Below are 20632 nucleotides of genomic sequence, written 5' to 3' on the forward strand. Positions count from 1 at the left end.
TTCTAACTAGTTTAGATCGAAATGAAATCCCTCAAATATCGTAGGATGATTTTTAATTTTATGGCTAGTGGTTAATGGAATTCCCCAAGTTTCAAACTTACTATATTCATATAAATTATGTCTCATATATTTATAAATATCAAATTCGTAAAATTCACTAAAATAAATTATATAATTGATTAAATAGCAAGCAATGAAATCACAATTTTTTAGTCTAAATACAAATAAAATATATAGCTTCAAAGATAAATTTTTCAACAGAGATGAATTCTCTCCCACTTATATTATTCATGCTCAATAGAGAAAGCTAGTTTAGCCTAACTTCGTCTTGTTTATTTATTTTTATTTTTATTTTCTATTTGATATTCGATATTTACATTCAAATTTAATTAAATCAGATTTCGCATAAAAAAAATTCCACATTATCTCATGAAAATGTGTTACTATTTTGTAGCTTGGTCAGTAATAGTTACAATAAAGAATCTTTGGATTTTCCCATTGAATTGCGTGAAAGTACTTTTATATTTTAGGTAGTAGAAACACATTAACCAAGCTCAAGAATTTGAATATTAAGAAAATATCGTTCTAGAATGTACAGAGCAAATTGAAGTTAAAGAGAGTTTTTGTCGAGGGTGGTTTAAAGACAATATCTTATTATTTATATTTATTGCATTTTTTCTTTTTAGGAGTTGATAAAGATATGTCGTGACATTTGAATACGATATATATCTTTCTTTAATTAGTTTGTTGTATTGACAATAACTTTTTTTTAAATGAATTTAATGATTTAGTTTTAAAAATAAAAAGAAAGTGGGTGGCATAAGCACATAAGTCATCTTATTGTTCTCACCACCTATTAAGATATAGTCAAAACTATGGGTTTTTTTATGAAGCATAACATGCATGGTTGATACATTTCTAAGCATAAAAAGTCTCACATCGAGGGATAATCTGATCCCTCAACATGAATAACTTCGTATCCAGCATACTCAAACCGAAAACTCCTAATTAAAGATATATATATATATATATATATATATCATTCTACCACGATCTTCTATATTATTATATAATGAATATAACCTTCAACAACTCATATTTATTGAATTATATGTAATTGAGACTAATTCGTCGGTCAGCATGGAAAACATAAAAATATTAGACAACTAAATTGTTGATCAAGAAACATTGTATTACTTTCTTGGTTGTATTTAATTTAATTATAAAATAAACATATATTATATTTTAAACAATTTCCCCATCTATAAAAGAAGACAAGAAACCAAGAACAAAAAATCCAACTTACTCATACATAGGAAATATTAGTTAAAGCCAAAGAAAATTAAGTTGTGAGATGGTAGGAGTGAAGTTGCTAGGTGTTTCATTGAGCCCTTTTAGTCGTAGAGTTGAATGGGCTCTCAAGATTAAAGGTGTTGAATATGAATTTGTTGAAGAAGATTTACAAAACAAAAGTCCTCTTCTTCTTGAATATAATCCAATTCACAAGAAAATCCCAGTGCTAATTCACAATGGCAAGCCAATTTGTGAGTCTATGGTGATTGTTGAATACATTGATGAAACATTTGAAGGACCTTCCATCTTGCCTAAAGACCCTTATGATCGAGCTATAGCTCGTTTTTGGGCTAAGTTCTTTGATGATAAGGTAAATTCTTTTCGTTTTGAGTTTATATATACTCTAAAACCTAAATAGTACTCCATCTGTTTCAATTTATATGACATAAATTTGATTTCATTTTTACCGCGATTATTCATATGCATCTTCAATATTTTAAATTGCTAATTCTTGTGATTCACTAAATATGTATGTTATTTTTCGCAAACCTTAAAAGATAACATGTCTTGAATGTAACTTTCGAAATTTAAACTATGTCATACAAATTGAAATAGTGGGAGTACATTTTAAATACTCCCTCCATCCCAAATTGACTGCGCGAATTTTTTTATGTATTTTAAATTATTAATTATTATGACTTACAATAATTTTTACCTAATTTTGCAGTGCATGCCAGTAGTGGGGAAAGCTATATTTGGCAGTGGAGAGGAGTCAGACAAAGCTAAAGAGGAATTGGGTGATTTAATAAAGATTCTTGAAAATGAGCTAAAAGACAAGAATTTTTTTGTTGGTGACAAATTTGGATTTGCTGATATTGCTGGAAATTTGATGGCATATTGGATGGGAATTATTGAAGAAGCATCTGGTAATATTTTTGTGACAAATGAAAAGTTTCCAATTTTTTGTAATTGGAGAAATGAGTACATTAATTGTAGCACAATCAAAGAATATTTACCTCCAGGAGATGCAACACTTGCACATTTCAAAGCTCATTTTGAAGCTGCAGCAGCTGCCCAAAAATAAAATCTTTCTACTTAGTGAATTTTTTGAGTTTTTATTTTGTGTGGCAATAAAACTACCTTATGTTAGTAGGTAGTATGTTGTTGTTTTTTGAAAGTTTGTAAGTGAGTGCATGTGAGTCATCTTATTGTATTTACCTTTCCCAAGTAGTTGAGTTTGGAAACAAAAGATGGTTGAGTGGACTCCTAATTAATGAAGTATTAATCCGTTATCTTTGCATTAATTATATTAAAATTATTTTTTGTGCAATATATATTTGATTTAATATATTAAAAATAATATTGTTGACATAAGCACATAGATCATATCTTTTTTAATTTCTAGCTAGTTTAGATCGAAATGAAATCTCTCAAATATCGTAGGATGATTTTTAATTTTATGGCTAGTGGTTAATGGAATTCCTCAAGTTTCAAACTTACTATATTCATATAAATTATGTCTCATATATTTATAAATATCACATTCGTAAAATTCACTAAAATAAATTATATAATTGATAAAATAACAACAAATGAAATCACAATTTTTTAGTCTAAATACAAATAAAATATATAGCTTCAAAGATAAATTTTTCAAAAGAGATGAATTCTCTCCCACTTATATTATTCATGCTCAATAGAGAAAGCTAGTTTAGCCTAACTTCGTCTTGTGTAGTTTTTTTTTTTATTTTCTATTTGATATTCGATATTTACATTGAAATTCAATTAAATTAGAATTCGCATAAAAAAAATTCCACATTATCTCGTGTAATTATGTTACTATTTTGTTGCTTGGTCAGTGATAGTTATAATAAAGAATCTTTGAATTTTCCCATTGAATTGTGTGGAAGTACTTTTATATTTTAGGTAGCAGAAACACATTAATCAAGCTCAAGAATTTGAATATTAAGAAAATATCGTTCTAAAAAGTACAGAGCAAATTGAAGTTAAGAGGGCTTTTGTCAAGGGTGGTTTAAAGACAATATCTTATTATTTATATCTATTACATTTTTTTCTTTTTTGGAGTTGGATAAAGATATGTCATGCATGCACTTGAATATGATATATCTTCCTTTAATTAGATTGTTGTATTGACAATATTTTTTTATAAAATGAAAGTAAAAGAAAAAAAGAAGGGATGACATAAGCACATAAGTCATCTTATTTTTCTCACCACCAATTAAGATATAGTCAAAACTATGGGATTTTTTATCAAGCATAACATAGTTGATACATTTCTAAGCATAAAAAGTCTCACATTGGGGATAATCTGGTCCCAGCGACTTCGTATCAGCATACTCAAATCGAAAACTTCTAATTAAAGATATACATATCATTCTATCACGACCTTCTATATTATTATATCATGAATATAACCTTCAACAACTCATATTTATTGAATTATATTTAATTGAGACTAAGTCGTCGGTCAGCATGGAAAATATAAAAATATTAGACAACTGAATTGTTGATCAAGAAACATTATAGTACTTTCTTGGTTGTATTTAATTTAATTATAAAATAAACATATATTATATTTTAAACAATTTCCCCATCTATAAAAGAAGACAAGAAATCAAGAACAAAAAATCCAACTCATACATAGAGGAAATATTAGTAAAAGCCAAAGAAAATTAATTAAATTGTGAGATGGTAGGAGTGAAGTTGCTAGGTGTTTCATTGAGCCCTTTTAGTCGTAGAGTTGAATGGGCTCTCAAGACTAAAGGTGTTGACTATGAATTTGTTGAAGAAGATTTACAAAACAAAAGTCCTCTTCTTCTTGAATATAATCCAATTCACAAGAAAATCCCAGTGCTAATTCACAATGGCAAGCCAATTTGTGAGTCTATGGTGATTGTTGAATACATTGATGAGACATTTGAAGGACCTTCCATCTTGCCTAAAGACCCTTATGATCGAGCTATAGCTCGTTTTTGGGCTAAGTTCTTTGATGATAAGGTAAATTATTTTTGATCTAAGTTATATATACTCCAAAACTTAAATACTCTATATGTCTCAATTTATATGACATACAATTTATATGACATACATCTGGTTTCATTTTTATCACGATTATTCTATACCTCTTCAATATATTTAAATTGCTAATTTTTGTGATTTACTAAATATGCATGTTATTTTTTACAAACGTGAATACACAATCAAAATAAAAAAGTTTGACTCTCGAAATTTAAACTATGTCATACAAATTGAGACAATGGGAGTACATTTTAAATACTCTTTCCATCCCAAATTGACTACGCGGTCTTTTTATGTCTTTTAAATATTTTAAATTATTAATTATTGTGACTTACAGTAATTTGTAACTAATTGTGCAGTGTATGCCAGTAATGGGGAAAGCTATATTTGGCAGTGGAGAGGAGTCAGACAAAGCTAAAGAGGAATTGGTTGATTTAATAAAGATTCTTGAAAATGAGCTAAAAGACAAGAAGTACTTTGTTGGTGACAAATTTGGATTTGCTGATATGGCTGGAAATTTGATGGCATATTGGATGGGAATTGTTGAAGAAGCATCTGGTAATATTTTTGTGACAAATGAAAAGTTTCCAATTTTTTGTAATTGGAGAAATGAGTACATTAATTGTAGCACAATCAAAGAATATTTACCTCCAAGAGATGAAATACTTGCACATTTCAAAGCTCGTTTTGAGGCTGCAGCAGCTGCCCAAAAATAAAAACTATCTACTTAGTGAATTTTTTGAGTTTTTATTTTGTGTGGCAATAAAACTACCTTATGTTAGTAGGTAGTATGTTGTTGTTTTTTGAAAGTTTGTAAGTGAGTGCTTGTGAGTCATCTTATTGTATTTACCTTTCCCAAGTAGTTGAGTTTGGAAACAAAAGATGGTTGAGTGGACTCCTAATTAATGGAGTATTAATCCGTTATCTTTGCATTAATTATATTAAAATTATTTTTTGTGCAATATATATTTGATTTAATATATTAAAAATAATATTGTTGGGAAAGGTTTGAAGGGCAACTATGTCTTTGATTATGCTATTAGTTATATATACTTTAATACCATGAAAGAAATATTGAAAAAACACTCCTAAACTTGACGCTAATTATTAATTTCGTCCCTAAACTATTAACACCTAAAAAACACTAACTAAACTTAGATATACCCCTAATCTGCCACATGACATAGTAAGTGGTTTCAAACTCTTATAGGAGTATGTAGCTCTTAATAAAAAGTCGAATGGAGTGTTGGAAACACTTATAAACTTGGAGAGAATTTAGAGGCGTATTTCACTCATATTGCAAGATTAGAGATGTATTTAAGTTCGATTAGTTAATTAAATGGGTGTTTTTAATAGTCCATGGATGAAAGTAAAAATTTGTGTTGAGTTTAAATGTGTTTTCAATACTTCTCTCTAATATTAAATAAAGTATATAACTAATAAAAGCATTAATTATACATAAATTGAAAAACAATACAAAATAAAATATTAGTAATACATGAAACTACTACGTATACATTAGTTTTTCTAATACATCTGACCTAACAACCCGAAAAAAAAAATTGAAGATAAGTCGCCCGTCAAAATGGAAGAGTCAAAAAGTTGGACAATCCATTTGTTTGAATCCATTTATGAAAAGAAGACAATGAAATCTCACCACACATACATAAATTTCATCAACATAGAAAAGTAATCAAAAATAAATAAATTGGTTTCCATCTATAAAAGATACAATGAATTCAAGAATGAAAACTCTGCTCACATACATAATTTCATCATCATACACATAATTAAATAGTTTCGTTTATGACACAAGTGAAATTGATTGGCGTTACACTGAGCCCTTTTAGTCGAAGAGTTGAGTGGGCTCTGAAATTTAAGGGAGTTGAATATGAATTTATAGAAGAAAATCTACAAAACAAGAGCCCTTTGCTTCTTGAATCCAATCCAATTCACAAAAAAATCCCAGTGCTAATTCACAATGGAAAGCCCATTTGTGAGTCTATGGTAATTCTTGAATATATCGACGAAACATTTGAAGGTCCTTCCATCTTACCTAAAGACCCTTATGATCGTGCAATAGCTCGTTTTTGGGCTAAGTTTATTGATGATACGGTAAATTCGTTTGATTTACCTTATATATAATATTCGTTTGATTATTAATTATTTTTATGGATTTGCAAATTACTAGTGTTTAGCATTAAAATTTATTACTCCTTTTGTTTTAATTTACGTGGCATTTTCGAATTTCAAAATTCAAACAAGTCTAGTTTTGATCAGGATTTTTTCATTTATCTTTTAAATTTTTCAAGTATCAATTATTGTGATTTATACTACGTTTTACATAGTTTTCAAATATATACATTTCATTTCTAAAATTTGACTATTACATGGCCAAATTTACGGTTAAACTTGAGCTATTTAACTTTCGAAATTCGAACAGTGCCACATTGATGAAGTGATTTTGCAGTGTATACCACTATTGGGGAAAGTATTGTTTGGCAAAGGTGAGGAGGCAGAAAAATCCAAAGAAGAATTTGGTGGACTATTGAAGATTCTTGATAATGAGTTAAAGGATAAGAAGTTTTTTGTGGGTGACAATTTTGGATTTGCTGATGTTGCTGCTAATTTTATGGCATTTTGGTTTGGAATTCTTGAAGAAGCCTCTGGAGTTGTTTTAGTAACAAGTGAAAAATTTCCAAATTTTTGTGGTTGGAGAGATGAGTATATTAATCGCAATCAAGTCAAGGAATATTTACCTTCAAGAGATGTGTTACTTGCCCATTTCCAATCTCGTTTCCAATCTCCCAAATGAAAATTATCAAGATTGGTTGTGGCAATAAAACTACCTTATGTTAAACAAAAGTATGTATATTTGAATAATATACACTTATTAGTATGGTTGGCAGTCAATATTGTATGAGAGTGTAATTTCTTCCATCTATAAAATCATTTATTATAGGAATCTTTTTTTTTTTTTCGTTTTCATATTGAAAAGGTGCCAAGTCTTATATCATTTTGGGATTGAGGTATTTTTTCGCAGGACCTCGTCATAGTATCGGCATCATAGTAGACTTAATTATAGATCATCTTCTGAAGTCATATAGGACCAGATTCTTATTGATATGTATATTTGAATACCTTAATTAACCAATAATCAAATTTAAAAAATAACTTTCTCATAATATCATATCTATTTAGATTTGAATATCTTAATCTAATAAAAATAAATATTTTATTCTCAAAATGGATCAACCAATCTTAAATGGACACAACCTTTAACCACTACCTCACATTTATTTAGACTTATAATAATAAAATATAATTGATGAAAAGTCGTTGGTCATTGTAGAAGCATTAAATTAGACAACTTAATTATGTAAGAAGTTCATTGGAATTACTTGATTGCAAACACAATTTTTTTTTTCTCTCACTCTCTAAAAATAGGGCAAAAATAACCAAAGTTGTGGTATGGAAAAAATAAAGTTGCTTGGTGTTTCACTTAGTCCATTTACTCATAGAGTTGAATGGGCTCTCAAAATTAAGGGAGTGGATTATGAACTTATAGTAGAAGATCCACAAAATAAGAGTCCTCTTCTTCTTGAATCTAATCCAATTCATAAGAAAATTCCAGTGCTAATTCACAATGGAAAGCCAATTAGTGAGTCAATGGTAATTGTTGAATACATTGATGAGACATTTGAAGGCCCTTCCATCTTGCCTAAAGACCCTTATGATCGTGCTATAGCTCGTTTTTGGGCTAAGTTCCTTGATGATAAGGTAAATTTACCTGAATTTAAGTTACATACATACATATTTTGTGTAAGAAATTTTCATATTAGTAGTATTGATCAATTTGTTAGCAAATTAGTTGTTGTTTTTGTCAGGTTATGTATTATACTTCCTCTATTTGAATTTGTTCGGCTTGATTCAAAATAGGAGGAGATCAAACTAACTGATGTTCGATTTGAAATAAACTTTACATAGATAGAATAAATAAAAAGTAATATAAGTCACAATAATTAATAATTCAAAATATTTAGAAAGTACATTAAAAAATTATGATCAAAGAAAATGTCCTCTAACTGTCTAGATAGTAACTTACGTTATTTCGAAATTACAAATCTCACATTTCATGAAAAGTTATGTGTAGATATTCATTTGGACAATCTAATTGTGTAAAATAATTCTGACAACATGATATATATAAGTTAAACTCATGCTTATAATATGAATTTACTTTTAATGATCTTACGACCCTTCTATTTAGATCGGTAATTCCGTTCGGCTGAGCCAGCTATCAAAAAGTCTTGCGAGCAACATACACTAAGCTAAGCTAGCTAGAAGCTAAAGTGAATTTTTTTTGGCATCGTTTTCTTTTCTTTGACCGCGACTTTGTTGGTAAATGATATGATTGTGTAAATATTTGAGTGTTTTGTAGTGTTTGCCAGCAATGGGAAAGGCTCTATTAGGCAATGAAGAGGAGCAAGAGAAAGCTAAAGAGCAGTGTAGTGAGCTGTTGAAAATTCTTGATAATGAGCTCAAGGATAATAACAAGTTTTTTGTTGAAGACAAAATTGGATTTGTTGATATTGCTGCAAATGTATTGGCATTTTGGATGGGAATAATTGAAGAAGCCTCTGGTGTTATTTTGGTGACAAATGAGAAATTTCCCAACTATTATGCTTGGAGAGATAATTACATTAACTGCAGCCAAGTCAAAGAATATTTACCTTCAAGAGATGAATTATTTTCACATTTCCAATCTAGATTTCACTCTGCATCAACTACTAAATGAACAACCTCTCTTGTGAAATATCAAGATTTTGTGTGGTTGCAACAAAGTACTACTTGTGTATGCTAATTAATAAGAGTTATGTTGTTATCTTCCCTTTTTCCAAAATAGTGCAGTGCTCTTTCAGAGCACTTTAATTGTCGTTCTTACTGAAAATAAAATATTTGGAGCATGTTTGAATTGACTTATTACTTTTGGTTTATACGTCATAAAGTAGGATTTCTAACTTATGATTTTTGACTTATTTTTGTTAGGTAGAATGACCTGGAAATCCCCTGTACTTGATTTCATTTGTCAGTTGAACCCTTCTATTCATCACTTTGCCAAATGAACCCTTAACTCAATGAAACTCTATTTTTTAAACCCCGCTGACCATTGACCGAGCTTATATGGCACTGAAATGACTTAATTGGACAAATATATGACCCTATGCGTTTTAAAGCAAGTGAATACAATATTTTTATTTTAAAATTATCAAAATAATAAGACAAAACAATAATAATAATAATAATAATAATAATAATAATAATAAGAGGAAGAAGAAGAATTTTTTAAAAAAAATACTGAAAACATCCTTCTTCTACACTCCACCCCTTCCCCTTTTCTCATTCTTCTTCAGTCCCATCCCACCCCACCCTTTTTCTCTTCTTCTTCTTCAACCTCAGCCCCCATCCCCCACACTCCCCTGCCCCTACTCCTTTTCTCCTCTTCTTCTTTGGCATACACATTATCACAGTAAAATCATCAAATAAAAAATTAAAAAAAGTTTTTGCAAGAAAATATACCATTCACCATTTTTATAAACTTAATTCTTTTAAGATCCATTACTTGAATTTACATATAAACATTCTTTTTCTAATTTGAAGTTTTCTTAATATCTCTTTTTATCAAATCAAAATAAATAAAACCCTAAAACATGTGCAAGAACTAATTCTAATTTATCACATTTTGTGATTGAAAAAAGATGAAAATGGTAGAAGGTGGGAACAAAGAAGATGAAGTGGGAAGGGGTGAAATGAGTACACTGAGAGAGAGAAAAAAAATTGCATTTTTTAAATATTAATAAATATTTGATTTATGATGTGTCATTAGAAAAATAATAATAATAATGATGTGCCATTAAAAAATGACGTGGTATTTCATGTGTAAAATGAGTGTACTACACGCACGCACATCTGATGAGAAAGGGATCTAAAAATATTGTGTTTGAATGAGTTTAAGGGTTTAGTTGACAAAGTCGTAAGTACAGGGATCCAACTTATAAATTGAGTCAAGTACAAGGGTCTCAGGCCATTCCGCATTTTTATTATTTTGACTTAAAAATAAGTGGTTATAATTACTTTTTAATTTTATTCAAACACTTCAAAAGTGATTAAAAGCTATTTTAACTTAAAAACACCTAAAATAAATCCAACTAGCAAAAAAACACTTGAAAGTAATGCACATTTACTAATTAGCATAGAAATGTTGAGCACATACATATACTTTAATATTTAAATTACTTAGATTAACTTTCTTTTTACTAATCGAGGAGAGATGATAGAGATGATATTTATTGAAGAAAAAAAATTAGATTTTAAAATGATTAATGATAATAAATAAATATATAATAGTCAAAATATACAATTTTTTAAGTAATGTATAAACTAAAAATATAAGAAGTGGAGTGATACGAAGAAAGTAAATTTTATCATACGATTTTTCATCCAATTGGTAATATAGTATCACTATTATTTATATTTCAAAAGGAACATAATCAGGATTGGGATTTGGGTGTCTAACAAAAATATTCAACGATCGGCTGTATAATTTAATATTCAAGCAAATCGCAAGATACGAAAAATATGCAGAAAAAATGGTCGAGCACATGATCATGTGTGAATAAATATGCCGCGAATTTAAGATTTTAAATTTATGAATTTTCATAATAACATTAAGTTAATATTATAATAACAAAATTTATTACTTAAAGTTAATTCATATTTATACATTGTTAAAACATTAATTTTACATTTTTATATTTAATAAAATTATCATATAAATCAATACTAAGTGATACACTTTAATTAATATATATTATTAATTATCTGATGCACTCGTCCTCTTCTAATTCTGAATTCGCCTTGCTCGAAGCTTTGTTATGTTTATGTATCTTCACCTTTCCAAACTAGTGGAGTATATTTTATCATATAAATTCTCATTCAATTGGAAATAAATGTTTGTGTCTTAATACATTTCAAACTCAACAGATTCAAGATTGGCTGCCTAACAAAAATTCTACGCTATATAATTGTAATATTCAAACAAAAAAAAAATTATAATATAATATATATATATATATATATTTCTATTTCAATTTATATGACTTATTTTTGTATTAACGATACATTAAATATATATATTTTTAAAAAATTGGTTATATTACTAGAAATTTTTGGATGACCGACAGAATTTCTAAAATACAAGTGTCTCATGCCAAATGTAGCTTAATGTCTTTTCTTACCTACGCAACAACAAAATTTAATATTTTTTAATTAATTGTTTCCCAACAATTACTGTATCACTTTAAAATTTTATAATTATTTTCAATCATATTTTTTAATATTAAAATAGTTTTTAATACTACTCAGATATTAAGAAATATCTAACAATCAAAACCAACTTAATAAATTATATCTTATATTTTTTAATAATAACCATGAAAAAAGCTAAAATAACAATTAAAATAAAACGGACAGCTAAAAGTATTTTTTAAAAGTAGAAAAGAAAACTTAGAACAATTATAATAGGACAGTTAAAAGTAGTTTTAAAATAAAATAAAAAAGTTACTTTTTTTGTCGTATTTTATGTGTAATCGTTTTTAATTTGATAAATTTTAAGAAGAAAGATTTTTAAAAAATTATATCTAAAATAACTATAAGATAGTTGTATAGCTATAAATTATTTTATTAAAAATTAAATTAAATGATTTTTAATTATAATAATATGACTTTTTTTTAGAACCAACTAAAAAGAAAAGGTTGTCGTGAAAAGGGTAGAATAATTTTTTAAACACGTGTAAGATAGAGATGTAATGAAAAGCCAACTAACTCCAAATACATTTTTTTTTTCCCTATAAGAAGGACAAAAGTCTAAAATGAAAGTATTGCAAAACTTTGAGCAATTAAGAAGTTGAAAAAAGAAATGGAAGAAGTAAAATTGTTAGGTTTTTGGGTAAGTCCTTTTAGTATAAGAGTTGAAATGGCCTTAAAACTGAAGGGTATTGATTATGAGTACATTGAAGCACAACTTCCAATAAAAAAGTGTCCTAATATTGTCAAGTATAATCCTATTTACAAAAAAGTTCCTGTATTTTTGCACAATGGAAAGCCAATTCCTGAGTCTCTAGTGATTCTTGAATATATTGATGAAAATTGGAAAGATGGCACATCTCTTCTACCAAAAGATCCTTATCAAAGAGCCATGGCACGTTTTTGGGCTAAGTTTATGGATGAAAAGGTATGTTTTCGAGTTCATTCGATTAAAAATGCATCTGAACTATTACTTTTTCACAAGTTTCATATCTTAGTCGTGAGTTTTATCTTCATGTATCAATTGCTCCCCTTTACTACTAGAATTATAGGCAAGACATGTCTAGTTGAGTAGTACTCTTTCTGTTTCATATTAGTTGATTATTTGTTTTTACAAATAAGATAAATGAAGTCAAGATCTATGTGTTTGTTGTGAAAAAAGATATTTTTGCAGAAAGTAAAGTCATTTTCCAGTAACCAAATATCTAAGTATTTTCCATTAAAAGGGTAATTGACTTCTGAATTGTAGTGGTGTTGGATACAAAGACAAAGTTATTACCAAATATACCCTTTCTTGAAATAAATAAATAAAAAATGTTGTGTACTCTTTTTGATGGAAAATTTTCCTATAAAAAAATATTTTCTTATAATAATTTTATTTGTGGAAAATATTTTCCTCTCTACCAAATGAGGCTGGACCTTGAAATGTTTTCTTCCTTTAGATTTAATTTATTTGTCTTATTTTTCTCTTTAGTCAATTTTCCGATTTCAACTTTTTATGTAGCATCTTATGGTGTCTTGAGACCATAAGATTAAAAAACATTTTGTACATTCTAACTAGTCTTAATTTAAGATTATAAGATTAAAAAGTCAAAACATTTTGTACATTTTAGCTAGTCTTAATTTAAGATTATAAGATTAAAAAGTCTTTTTAGACTTTGTGTAAGATTAAAATCAGATAAATAAATTGAATCTGAATGAATAATAATGATAATGATCATTTTCAAGTGGAGTAATAGTTAACAAGTGTTCATTGTCCAATTTCAGTGCTTGCCAGAGGTGGTAAAACTTTGTTATGACAGCAATTATGAAGTAAAGGTGAAAGCCATGGGAGAACTTCAAGAGCTACTTAAACTTCTTGAGAATGAATTGATCAAAGATAATAATAACATTTTCTTTGGAGGAGAAAATAAAGTTGGATATATGGAAATTGTTTCCATTTTGATAACTTATTGGCTTGGAGTTATGCAAGAAGTATTGGAAGTAGACATATTGAACAAAAAGGAATTTCCAAATTTATGTGGATGGGCTGATAAGGTGATAAGTTGTAGCTTTATGAAGGAAAATTTGCCACCTAGAGAAAAATTACTTGCAATTTACAAAGAATATGCCCAACCACTTGTGCTACCAAATAATGAACTTTCTCAATAAACAAATCACACACACAAATAATTGTATTGAAATCCTCAAGGAAAAGTTGTGTTTGATTAGAGTATGATTATGTGTGTGTTTTTGTTTGTGTAATTGTTCATCTTGTAATGGTGAAATGGTTCAAACATGAAATGAAATAAACTAAATGTTGCATTTTTATGGTCATATTGTGTTTCTTAAAATTAGGGATGTGCACCAATCGAACTGATTTATAAATCGAAGTGAAAAAAATGTTATTGGATTATTGTTATAAGGTTATTGAATTAACAGGTTTTTAATAATTTTATTGATGCAACATAACTAGACTCTACACGTCTACATACTTCAAACTTCATGGTATTTCTACTCCACATCATCAATATCATATTATGTTTTGGCTGTAACATGTAATTGTAGCTTTCGTATTACATCTGTTTTTATTGATGCAATTTCTCATTAATTATCTTTCTTGTTTCATTATATCAAAAAAATTACAGCTGATGAAATTGAACCGTTAATGATTAAAAATTGATAAAAAAAAATATCTTATAGATTTATTGTTAATTTAGCATATTTTAAAAATCAAAAATTGATAAATTAAATTAATAATACATAAAATTGAACTAAACCGATCGATACACACCTTACTTAAAATAAAGATGTGTTAACAAGATTTGTCAAGAAGAATGGTCCTTGAATTATGGGAAAATTGTACATAATGACAAATTATTAATTCAAATTAAATGGTATAACCACACTTTGATTTAATTGTGTCCTGTAGCAAACTGTTTGTCAATTGCCTCTCTCCCTCAAACTCTCGCTCGCCACTCTCCCTCTCTCGCTCGCTCCCTTTGTGCTCGCCTCTCTCGCTTTATACAACAAAATTGTATAAATTGTGTTTTTGTTTGTATAAAGTGAGAGAAAATTGTATATACACATGCAAATACATATATATTCGACCTATACACTTATAATTATACAATAAAAATATTCCACTGCTCAATCTCTTTTGCCTTTCTCTCTTTCTCGCTTTATACAACAGAATTGTATAAATTACGTTTCTGTTTGTATAAAGCGCGAGAAAATTGTATATACAAATGCAAATACATATATATTCGTCCTATACACTTATAATTATACAATAAAAATATTCCCCTGCCCAGTTTTATGTTTGTATAATGTATAATTTATGTTTGTATAAAACGAAAGAGAGAGCGATTTTTGATATACAAATATTTTTATCAACAATTTATACAAACGAGAGGCTAACAACAATTTATACAAATGGGCTGTCAGCGAAATTATACAAATCTGAAGAGGAGCCAACGAATTATACAATTGTTTCTTTTTGTATATATGTATAGCGAAATAGACATAACTTTCAATTGTATATGTATAATGAATTATACATATATATGTTTGCTATAGAGTGCAATTATGCAAACTTTGTTATAATATACAAATATAATTCTTTTGTTTGCTATATGTGAAAGTTGCTCTTGAATTATTGAGGGGATGGGCCTAAAGCCTATGGATTGAGATAATATGGGGGACAGTCGTTTATGGTCAATCATCCACATGATCAGATCAGGGGCGAACCCACCTTATACCAAAGGGGTCACCCGATACCGCATCGTTGAAATTTTTTAGTATATATATAAAAGTACAACTATTATTATTGACACTCTTTGAACAAGACAGCTCATTGGCTTGCTGATTTGCACAGCGAGTGCGTCAGCTGTTCCAATAAGAGAAACTTTCACATATAGCAAACAAAAAAATCATATTTGTATGTTATAACAAAGTTTGCATAATTGCGCTCTATAGCAAACATATATATGTATAATTCGCTATACATATATACAAAAAGAAGCAATTGTATAATTCGTTGGCTCCTCTTCAAAATTGTATAATTTCGCTGGCAGACCATTTATATAAATTGTTGTTAGTCTCTCGTTTGTATAAATCGTTGACAAACATAAATTATACATTATACAAGCATAAAACTGGGCAGGGGAATATTTTTATTGTATAATTATAAGTGTATAGGACGAATATATATGTATTTGCATGTGTATATACAATTTTCTCGCGCTTTATACAAACAGAAACACAATTTATACAATTCTGTTATACAAAACGAGAAAGAGAGAAAGACAAAAGAGAACTGGGCAGGGGAATATTTTTATTGTATAATTATAAGTGTATAGGACGAATATATATGTATTTGCATGTGTATATACAATTTTCTCTCGCTTTATACAAACAGAAATGCAATTTATACACTTTTGTGTATAACGCGAGAGAGGCGAGCACAGAGAGAGTGAGCGAGAGAGGAGAGTGGCGAGCGAGAGTTTGAGGGAGAGAGGCGCTGACAAACAGTTTGCTATAGGACACAATTAAATCAAAGTGTGGTTATACCATTTAATTTGAATTAATAGTTTGCCATTATGTACAATTTTCCCTTCCAATAATGCGACTTATTTTTATTTTTGGAGCGATTTTAGAAAAGTTTATCAAAATGATTCGAACCTCCAACCTCACAATTTCTATTTAAATTTGCCTAAAATAAACCAATTAAACTAGAATACAACTTATTACCTATTATAGAAATTTTGTTACTTGGTCAAATTGGAATTGGACACAATAATAAGTTATAAAGTAAAATCTAAGTTGACAAGAAACCTCCAATTTTGCAAATTGCAAGTGTTGCTATGTTGAAAGTTTGATGCTACTGCGGTTTCGCTTAATTGTAAGTTCATGTTTCTATTTATCTCCCATCTTTATAGTTTTAGTTGAATTTTCTTGAATATTTATCAACATATTATAGATTTGATTTCTTGAAATTGTTTAGAGTTATGTAATTTATTTAAATTTGTAATTCAGATCAATTCAATGGAGAGATATTATTCTAAAGTATCTTCGAAGCTTTCAAAATCAAGACTGATTTACGAAACCGAAGGGATGATGATCTTTTGAGTAGTTGTTTGGTGCCTTAGATAGAGAAAGAAATATTTAGTTACTATCTCCAATGAGACAATTATGAATACATTTCAAAATATGAAAACTCGTCGAGGAGAATTGTAAAAGTTTACTTGATTTATGTTTTATTAGTACATTTTAAATACTAATTTTTATATTAATATAATATTTTTATATCAATTATTTATTATTTATTAAATATCGACACCATTTAAAAAAAATCTCGGATACGCTGCTACTGCACATGACATGTTGAATCTTGATCTTACCTAGAACTTGTCAAAGAGTTAAAAATTGTTTATGCGATCTTAGGAATTTTAATTAAGAAGAGTGAAACAACTTTCTTTTTCTAAAAGTAAAAGGTCAAAAATGTACATTGACAAAATGAAACCATCTTGTCCAAAAAAGCATCTAGGGTCAAAAACGCCTTTCATTTTCACCTCATCTTTTGACCCTTTAAACTTTTGAAGTGGGTAAAAAAAATATTTGTACCTAATGTTTATTCCAAATTATATTGTTTTATCAATGATTGAGTTAAAAAAATAAAATTAGAATGTATAGTAGGGTGTGAGTGAGTTTTCATGCTCTAAATGATCGTGTCTCAGCCATATACCTTGATTAATCCATGAGATATTTGTCATCTTGTAATGGTAGGATAAAAATAATAATTATATCTAAACAATGGTATAATTCTTCCCTACAAAAGCGGAAATAACATAAATTAAGGACGAATATAAGAAGCACAAGGGTTCGATAGCATAGAAAATCATCAACCTAATTCTCATCAGTAATCGGTACCAGAAACAGGATCTGTCTTATTTAGCATTAGAAGTATGGAAATTATCATCATAAGAGAAATTACATGTAAAATCCTTCATCTTATTCGAAAATGTCTTAACTTCATATCTTAACCAAACAACAGCGCTTGGAAAAAGCTGGATCCTTAATAATAGTCACATGGCAGCTGGCATTATTCATTACATAATTGGTCACACTTCCCAAGAATATCCTGTTTTTATCAGGAGATAAAAATCCAAATGTTAAATGACAGTATACTCGAATATAAAGATATGATCCTTGAATCTAACTTTGGACAAATCTCCGTTAAAAAGAATTACCTTTGGAGGCCACTGAGGCCTCTGCTACCCATAACAAACGAATTCAACTGCAGGTCATGAACACCTTGACACAGTTTCACCTTAGCATCTCCCCAATATAATTTAATAACAACATTTATCTATACAAAGATCAAATGAATAAAAAAATAATTAAAATTATCAAACAAAAAATAAAATAAAATGAAAAGGGTAGATGAGTTATTGAAAATTAACCTGTTTTTGCCTAGTAGCAGTATCAAGCATATCAAGAAGTTCAATATCAGTCTCCACATCATAGTAGTGTAACACCCCAGCCTCCCTAAACTCCACCAATGGAATCAAAGCTTATCCAAACAAAACAAAATTAAACTATTAACATCTTATTAATGGATTTAAAATAGGAAAAAATAAATATATAAAAAAATCAGTTCAGCTAAAAAATAACTATACATAACAAGTACGTGTTAATTCAAACATGGGCAGACAGAGACAAAGGGATTTCTCGATTTTGAAACTCTTTAATGAAAATTCTAAACAACAAATTCAAATCCATAAAAATTAAAAGAAGTATTTTCTTTGTTCCAATTTATATGACTTACTTTCTTTTTTAGACAGTTCCAAAAAGAATGATATATTTCTATATTAAATAACAATTTAACTACTCACAAAATATCTATTTTACCCTTAATGAAATGATTTACAGTCACACAAATTTCTATCATTCATTTTGGATCAAAAGTTTTGAAAGTTTTCCATTTTTTTCTTAAATTTCGTATCGAGTCAAATTACCTCACATAAAATGAGACGGAGGGAGTAAGATTTAGACTTACGAGAGCCAGATTGATGTCTAGAGTCATGATTCTTGACGTGGATGATGTAAAAGGTGTCACCTTTATTAGCCAAGTTATTAATTGCCCATTTCAAAGCTGCTTTGCTGCTCCTTGAGAAATCCATTCCAATACCAATTCTCTTGTTTTCCGCCATTTTAGCTTTCTTGATTTTTCTTCTCCTTTTTTTGTGTGTGAAAACTTAAAAGCTTTATTGTATGAGGTGTTACACTACTTTTTCAAATGATGTGATACGGTTTGGATAAGGAGAATCAAATATATTCAACTTCCACTATAAATTCAAATATGGAATCTTTAAATTGGTCATAGATTATATTTTATTGTGAAAATTAAAAATGAAAAAAATTAATTATCGAAGTGAGAAATAATATCTAGAAGTTGAAGTTTTATTTTTCATGAAATCAATTAGAGTCATTTTTAATTTTTTGTGAGTAATTTAAAACTTAAAAAACAAGTGATTTTTATAAAATTTTATTTTAGAAATTACAAAAAAATATTGAAAAAAGAAATTAAAATTTTATGACTAGACATATTTTCTGCAGTTAACTCTAAAAATGATCTTTTTAAAAAAAAAAAAGAAGTTAAATACCCTCTTAAATTTTTAGAAATTATATTCACATATTTTAAAACTATATAAAGTATAAAAATGTATTGTTTAAAACATTTAAACTATATAAAAGCTTATTCAAAATCTTTGAAAATAGCATATAAATTAAAACGAATAGAATATATAAAGCAGGATTGATTTGGGCCAAGATAAAATAAGATATTGTTTTTTTAGTGCCACTTTGTCTTCTACCCAAAAGTTTATGGATGGACAAATTATTGCCCCTGTTATTGAAAGTTATTTATTCCCATAGCTGTTTTTTTTGGACCTAAGTGGGGGCAAATATACCCCGTATTATAGGAAATAGTTTGACAGATAAAGGGTATATTCGACCCAAAATATAATAAGAGGGGCATATTTGGTCCAAAAATATAACGAAGGGTATCTTATCTTTCAAAATCGATAAGATAGGTTCACGATTACGATCGATTATGAAAAAATGCTTCTTAAATATAAATTTTATCAGTTTGACTTTTAGGTTCTTAATATGAACCATTAAATTTAAAAAATTATAGGTCCAAAATATATAATACTTCTAGTTTTAAATTTTAATATACACATTTGATTTAATTATATAAAAAAAAAATTACAGTGCTAAATTTTGTAGAAATTTTCAATGTAACACACTTGAAAATTTTAAGAAAAAAAACAAAAGAAAAATTAGTTGAAGCACCAAAAATGTAACCGATAACCACTTGGAGAGGTGTTACTCAAAACAAAAGATAGATATAACATTTAAATTTTTATTCACTTAGAGAGGTGCACCCGATCATAATCATATTATTATATGATACTTTGAACGTGGATTCAAACATCTATATTTAAATAGTTTTACAAAAATATAACATTGTTATATATGATCTAGAAAGGGGAGCATGGGTTCACGTGAACCCGCGGCACCCCTCTAGATACGCCCCTGCTAACGTACACCAATACTATGCTAGTACCGGACAATTATAATGAAAAAGAGCTTTGTAGTTTTTTCAACATCATGAAGAGCAAGAATTTTTTTTTAAAAAACGTCATCCATTTGATGAGAAGATCGAAAAAATTGAATGGTTAAAGCTAAAGTCGCTAATTTTGAAGTAACAGTCAAAGAAATGACGACCATGTAGGAGAATCAAAATCAAAAAAAGAATTCAAAACTTAACATGAGACTTTCATCTCACACGATTACGAGAAAGAATGAAAGATAAGGCAGATCAAACAAATGAGAACAAATCGTCAATTTTTAGTAGTTATTGAAATCAGAAACAACAGAAAAATAAAAA

At 28.3% G+C, this 20632-nt stretch overlaps 5 protein-coding genes across 9 annotated transcripts in view; 4 read left to right on the forward strand and 1 right to left on the reverse strand.

The window, feature by feature from the left end:
* Window positions 1-5337, forward strand: part of LOC125840442 (probable glutathione S-transferase) — a 60652-nt gene extending 55315 nt beyond the window's left edge. For 2 of the 5 annotated variants that reach the window (XM_049519434.1, XM_049519436.1), the window contains exons 2-3: window positions 1431-1663; window positions 2021-2392. In XM_049519434.1, the coding sequence (XP_049375391.1) occupies window positions 1431-1663; window positions 2021-2377 (590 nt within the window). In that variant the 3' untranslated portion in view covers window positions 2378-2392. Of the gene's footprint in view, window positions 1-1346; window positions 1664-2020; window positions 2393-4078; window positions 4312-4691 lie in introns of those variants that run through there. The other 3 variants (XM_049519432.1, XM_049519433.1, XM_049519435.1) reach the window with 3 other exon arrangements.
* Window positions 5338-6138: 801 nt separating this feature from the next.
* On the forward strand, window positions 6139-7147 carry LOC125840453 (probable glutathione S-transferase). Its single transcript, XM_049519447.1, has 2 exons — window positions 6139-6447; window positions 6803-7147. Exons 1-2 carry the CDS (start codon window positions 6139-6141, stop codon window positions 7145-7147), a joined length of 654 nt encoding a protein of 217 aa, XP_049375404.1.
* A 593-nt stretch (window positions 7148-7740) lies between these two features.
* On the forward strand, window positions 7741-9176 carry LOC125840443 (probable glutathione S-transferase). The gene is made up of 2 exons (XM_049519437.1): window positions 7741-8112; window positions 8774-9176. The coding sequence occupies exons 1-2, from the start codon at window positions 7804-7806 to the stop codon at window positions 9128-9130; spliced, it is 666 nt and encodes a 221-aa protein (XP_049375394.1). The 5' UTR covers window positions 7741-7803; the 3' UTR covers window positions 9131-9176.
* Window positions 9177-12265: 3089 nt separating this feature from the next.
* Window positions 12266-14013, forward strand: LOC125840435 (glutathione S-transferase U8-like). The gene is made up of 2 exons (XM_049519424.1): window positions 12266-12625; window positions 13465-14013. The coding sequence occupies exons 1-2, from the start codon at window positions 12311-12313 to the stop codon at window positions 13846-13848; spliced, it is 699 nt and encodes a 232-aa protein (XP_049375381.1). The 5' UTR covers window positions 12266-12310; the 3' UTR covers window positions 13849-14013.
* Window positions 14014-17709: 3696 nt separating this feature from the next.
* On the reverse strand, window positions 17710-18890 carry LOC125840301 (universal stress protein PHOS32-like). Its single transcript, XM_049519265.1, has 4 exons — window positions 18737-18890; window positions 18141-18250; window positions 17928-18046; window positions 17710-17818 (listed from the first exon to the last, which is right to left on the reverse strand). The coding sequence occupies exons 1-4, from the start codon at window positions 18888-18890 to the stop codon at window positions 17710-17712; spliced, it is 492 nt and encodes a 163-aa protein (XP_049375222.1).
* Between the last annotated feature and the right edge of the window lie 1742 nt (window positions 18891-20632).

The sequence above is a fragment of the Solanum verrucosum genome, unplaced genomic scaffold, assembly GCF_900185275.1.
Source record: "Solanum verrucosum unplaced genomic scaffold, falcon-dt-bn FXZP01000137.1, whole genome shotgun sequence".
NCBI lineage: Eukaryota > Viridiplantae > Streptophyta > Magnoliopsida > Solanales > Solanaceae > Solanum > Solanum verrucosum.

Coding starts and splice junctions, on each gene's coding strand:
- LOC125840435 (XM_049519424.1), top strand. CDS start 12,311: ATGGAAGAAGTAAAATTGTTAGGTTTTTGGGTAAGTCCTTTTAGTATA. Junction 12,626..13,464: donor CTAAGTTTATGGATGAAAAG/GTATGTTTTCGA, acceptor GTCCAATTTCAG/TGCTTGCCAGAGGTGGTAAA.
- LOC125840301 (XM_049519265.1), bottom strand. CDS start 18,890: ATGGCGGAAAACAAGAGAATTGGTATTGGAATGGATTTCTCAAGGAGC. Junction 18,251..18,736: donor TAGACATCAATCTGGCTCTC/GTAAGTCTAAAT, acceptor TGTTTGGATAAG/CTTTGATTCCATTGGTGGAG. Junction 18,047..18,140: donor CTGCTACTAGGCAAAAACAG/GTTAATTTTCAA, acceptor ATCTTTGTATAG/ATAAATGTTGTTATTAAATT.
- LOC125840453 (XM_049519447.1), top strand. CDS start 6,139: ATGACACAAGTGAAATTGATTGGCGTTACACTGAGCCCTTTTAGTCGA. Junction 6,448..6,802: donor CTAAGTTTATTGATGATACG/GTAAATTCGTTT, acceptor GTGATTTTGCAG/TGTATACCACTATTGGGGAA.
- LOC125840443 (XM_049519437.1), top strand. CDS start 7,804: ATGGAAAAAATAAAGTTGCTTGGTGTTTCACTTAGTCCATTTACTCAT. Junction 8,113..8,773: donor CTAAGTTCCTTGATGATAAG/GTAAATTTACCT, acceptor AGTGTTTTGTAG/TGTTTGCCAGCAATGGGAAA.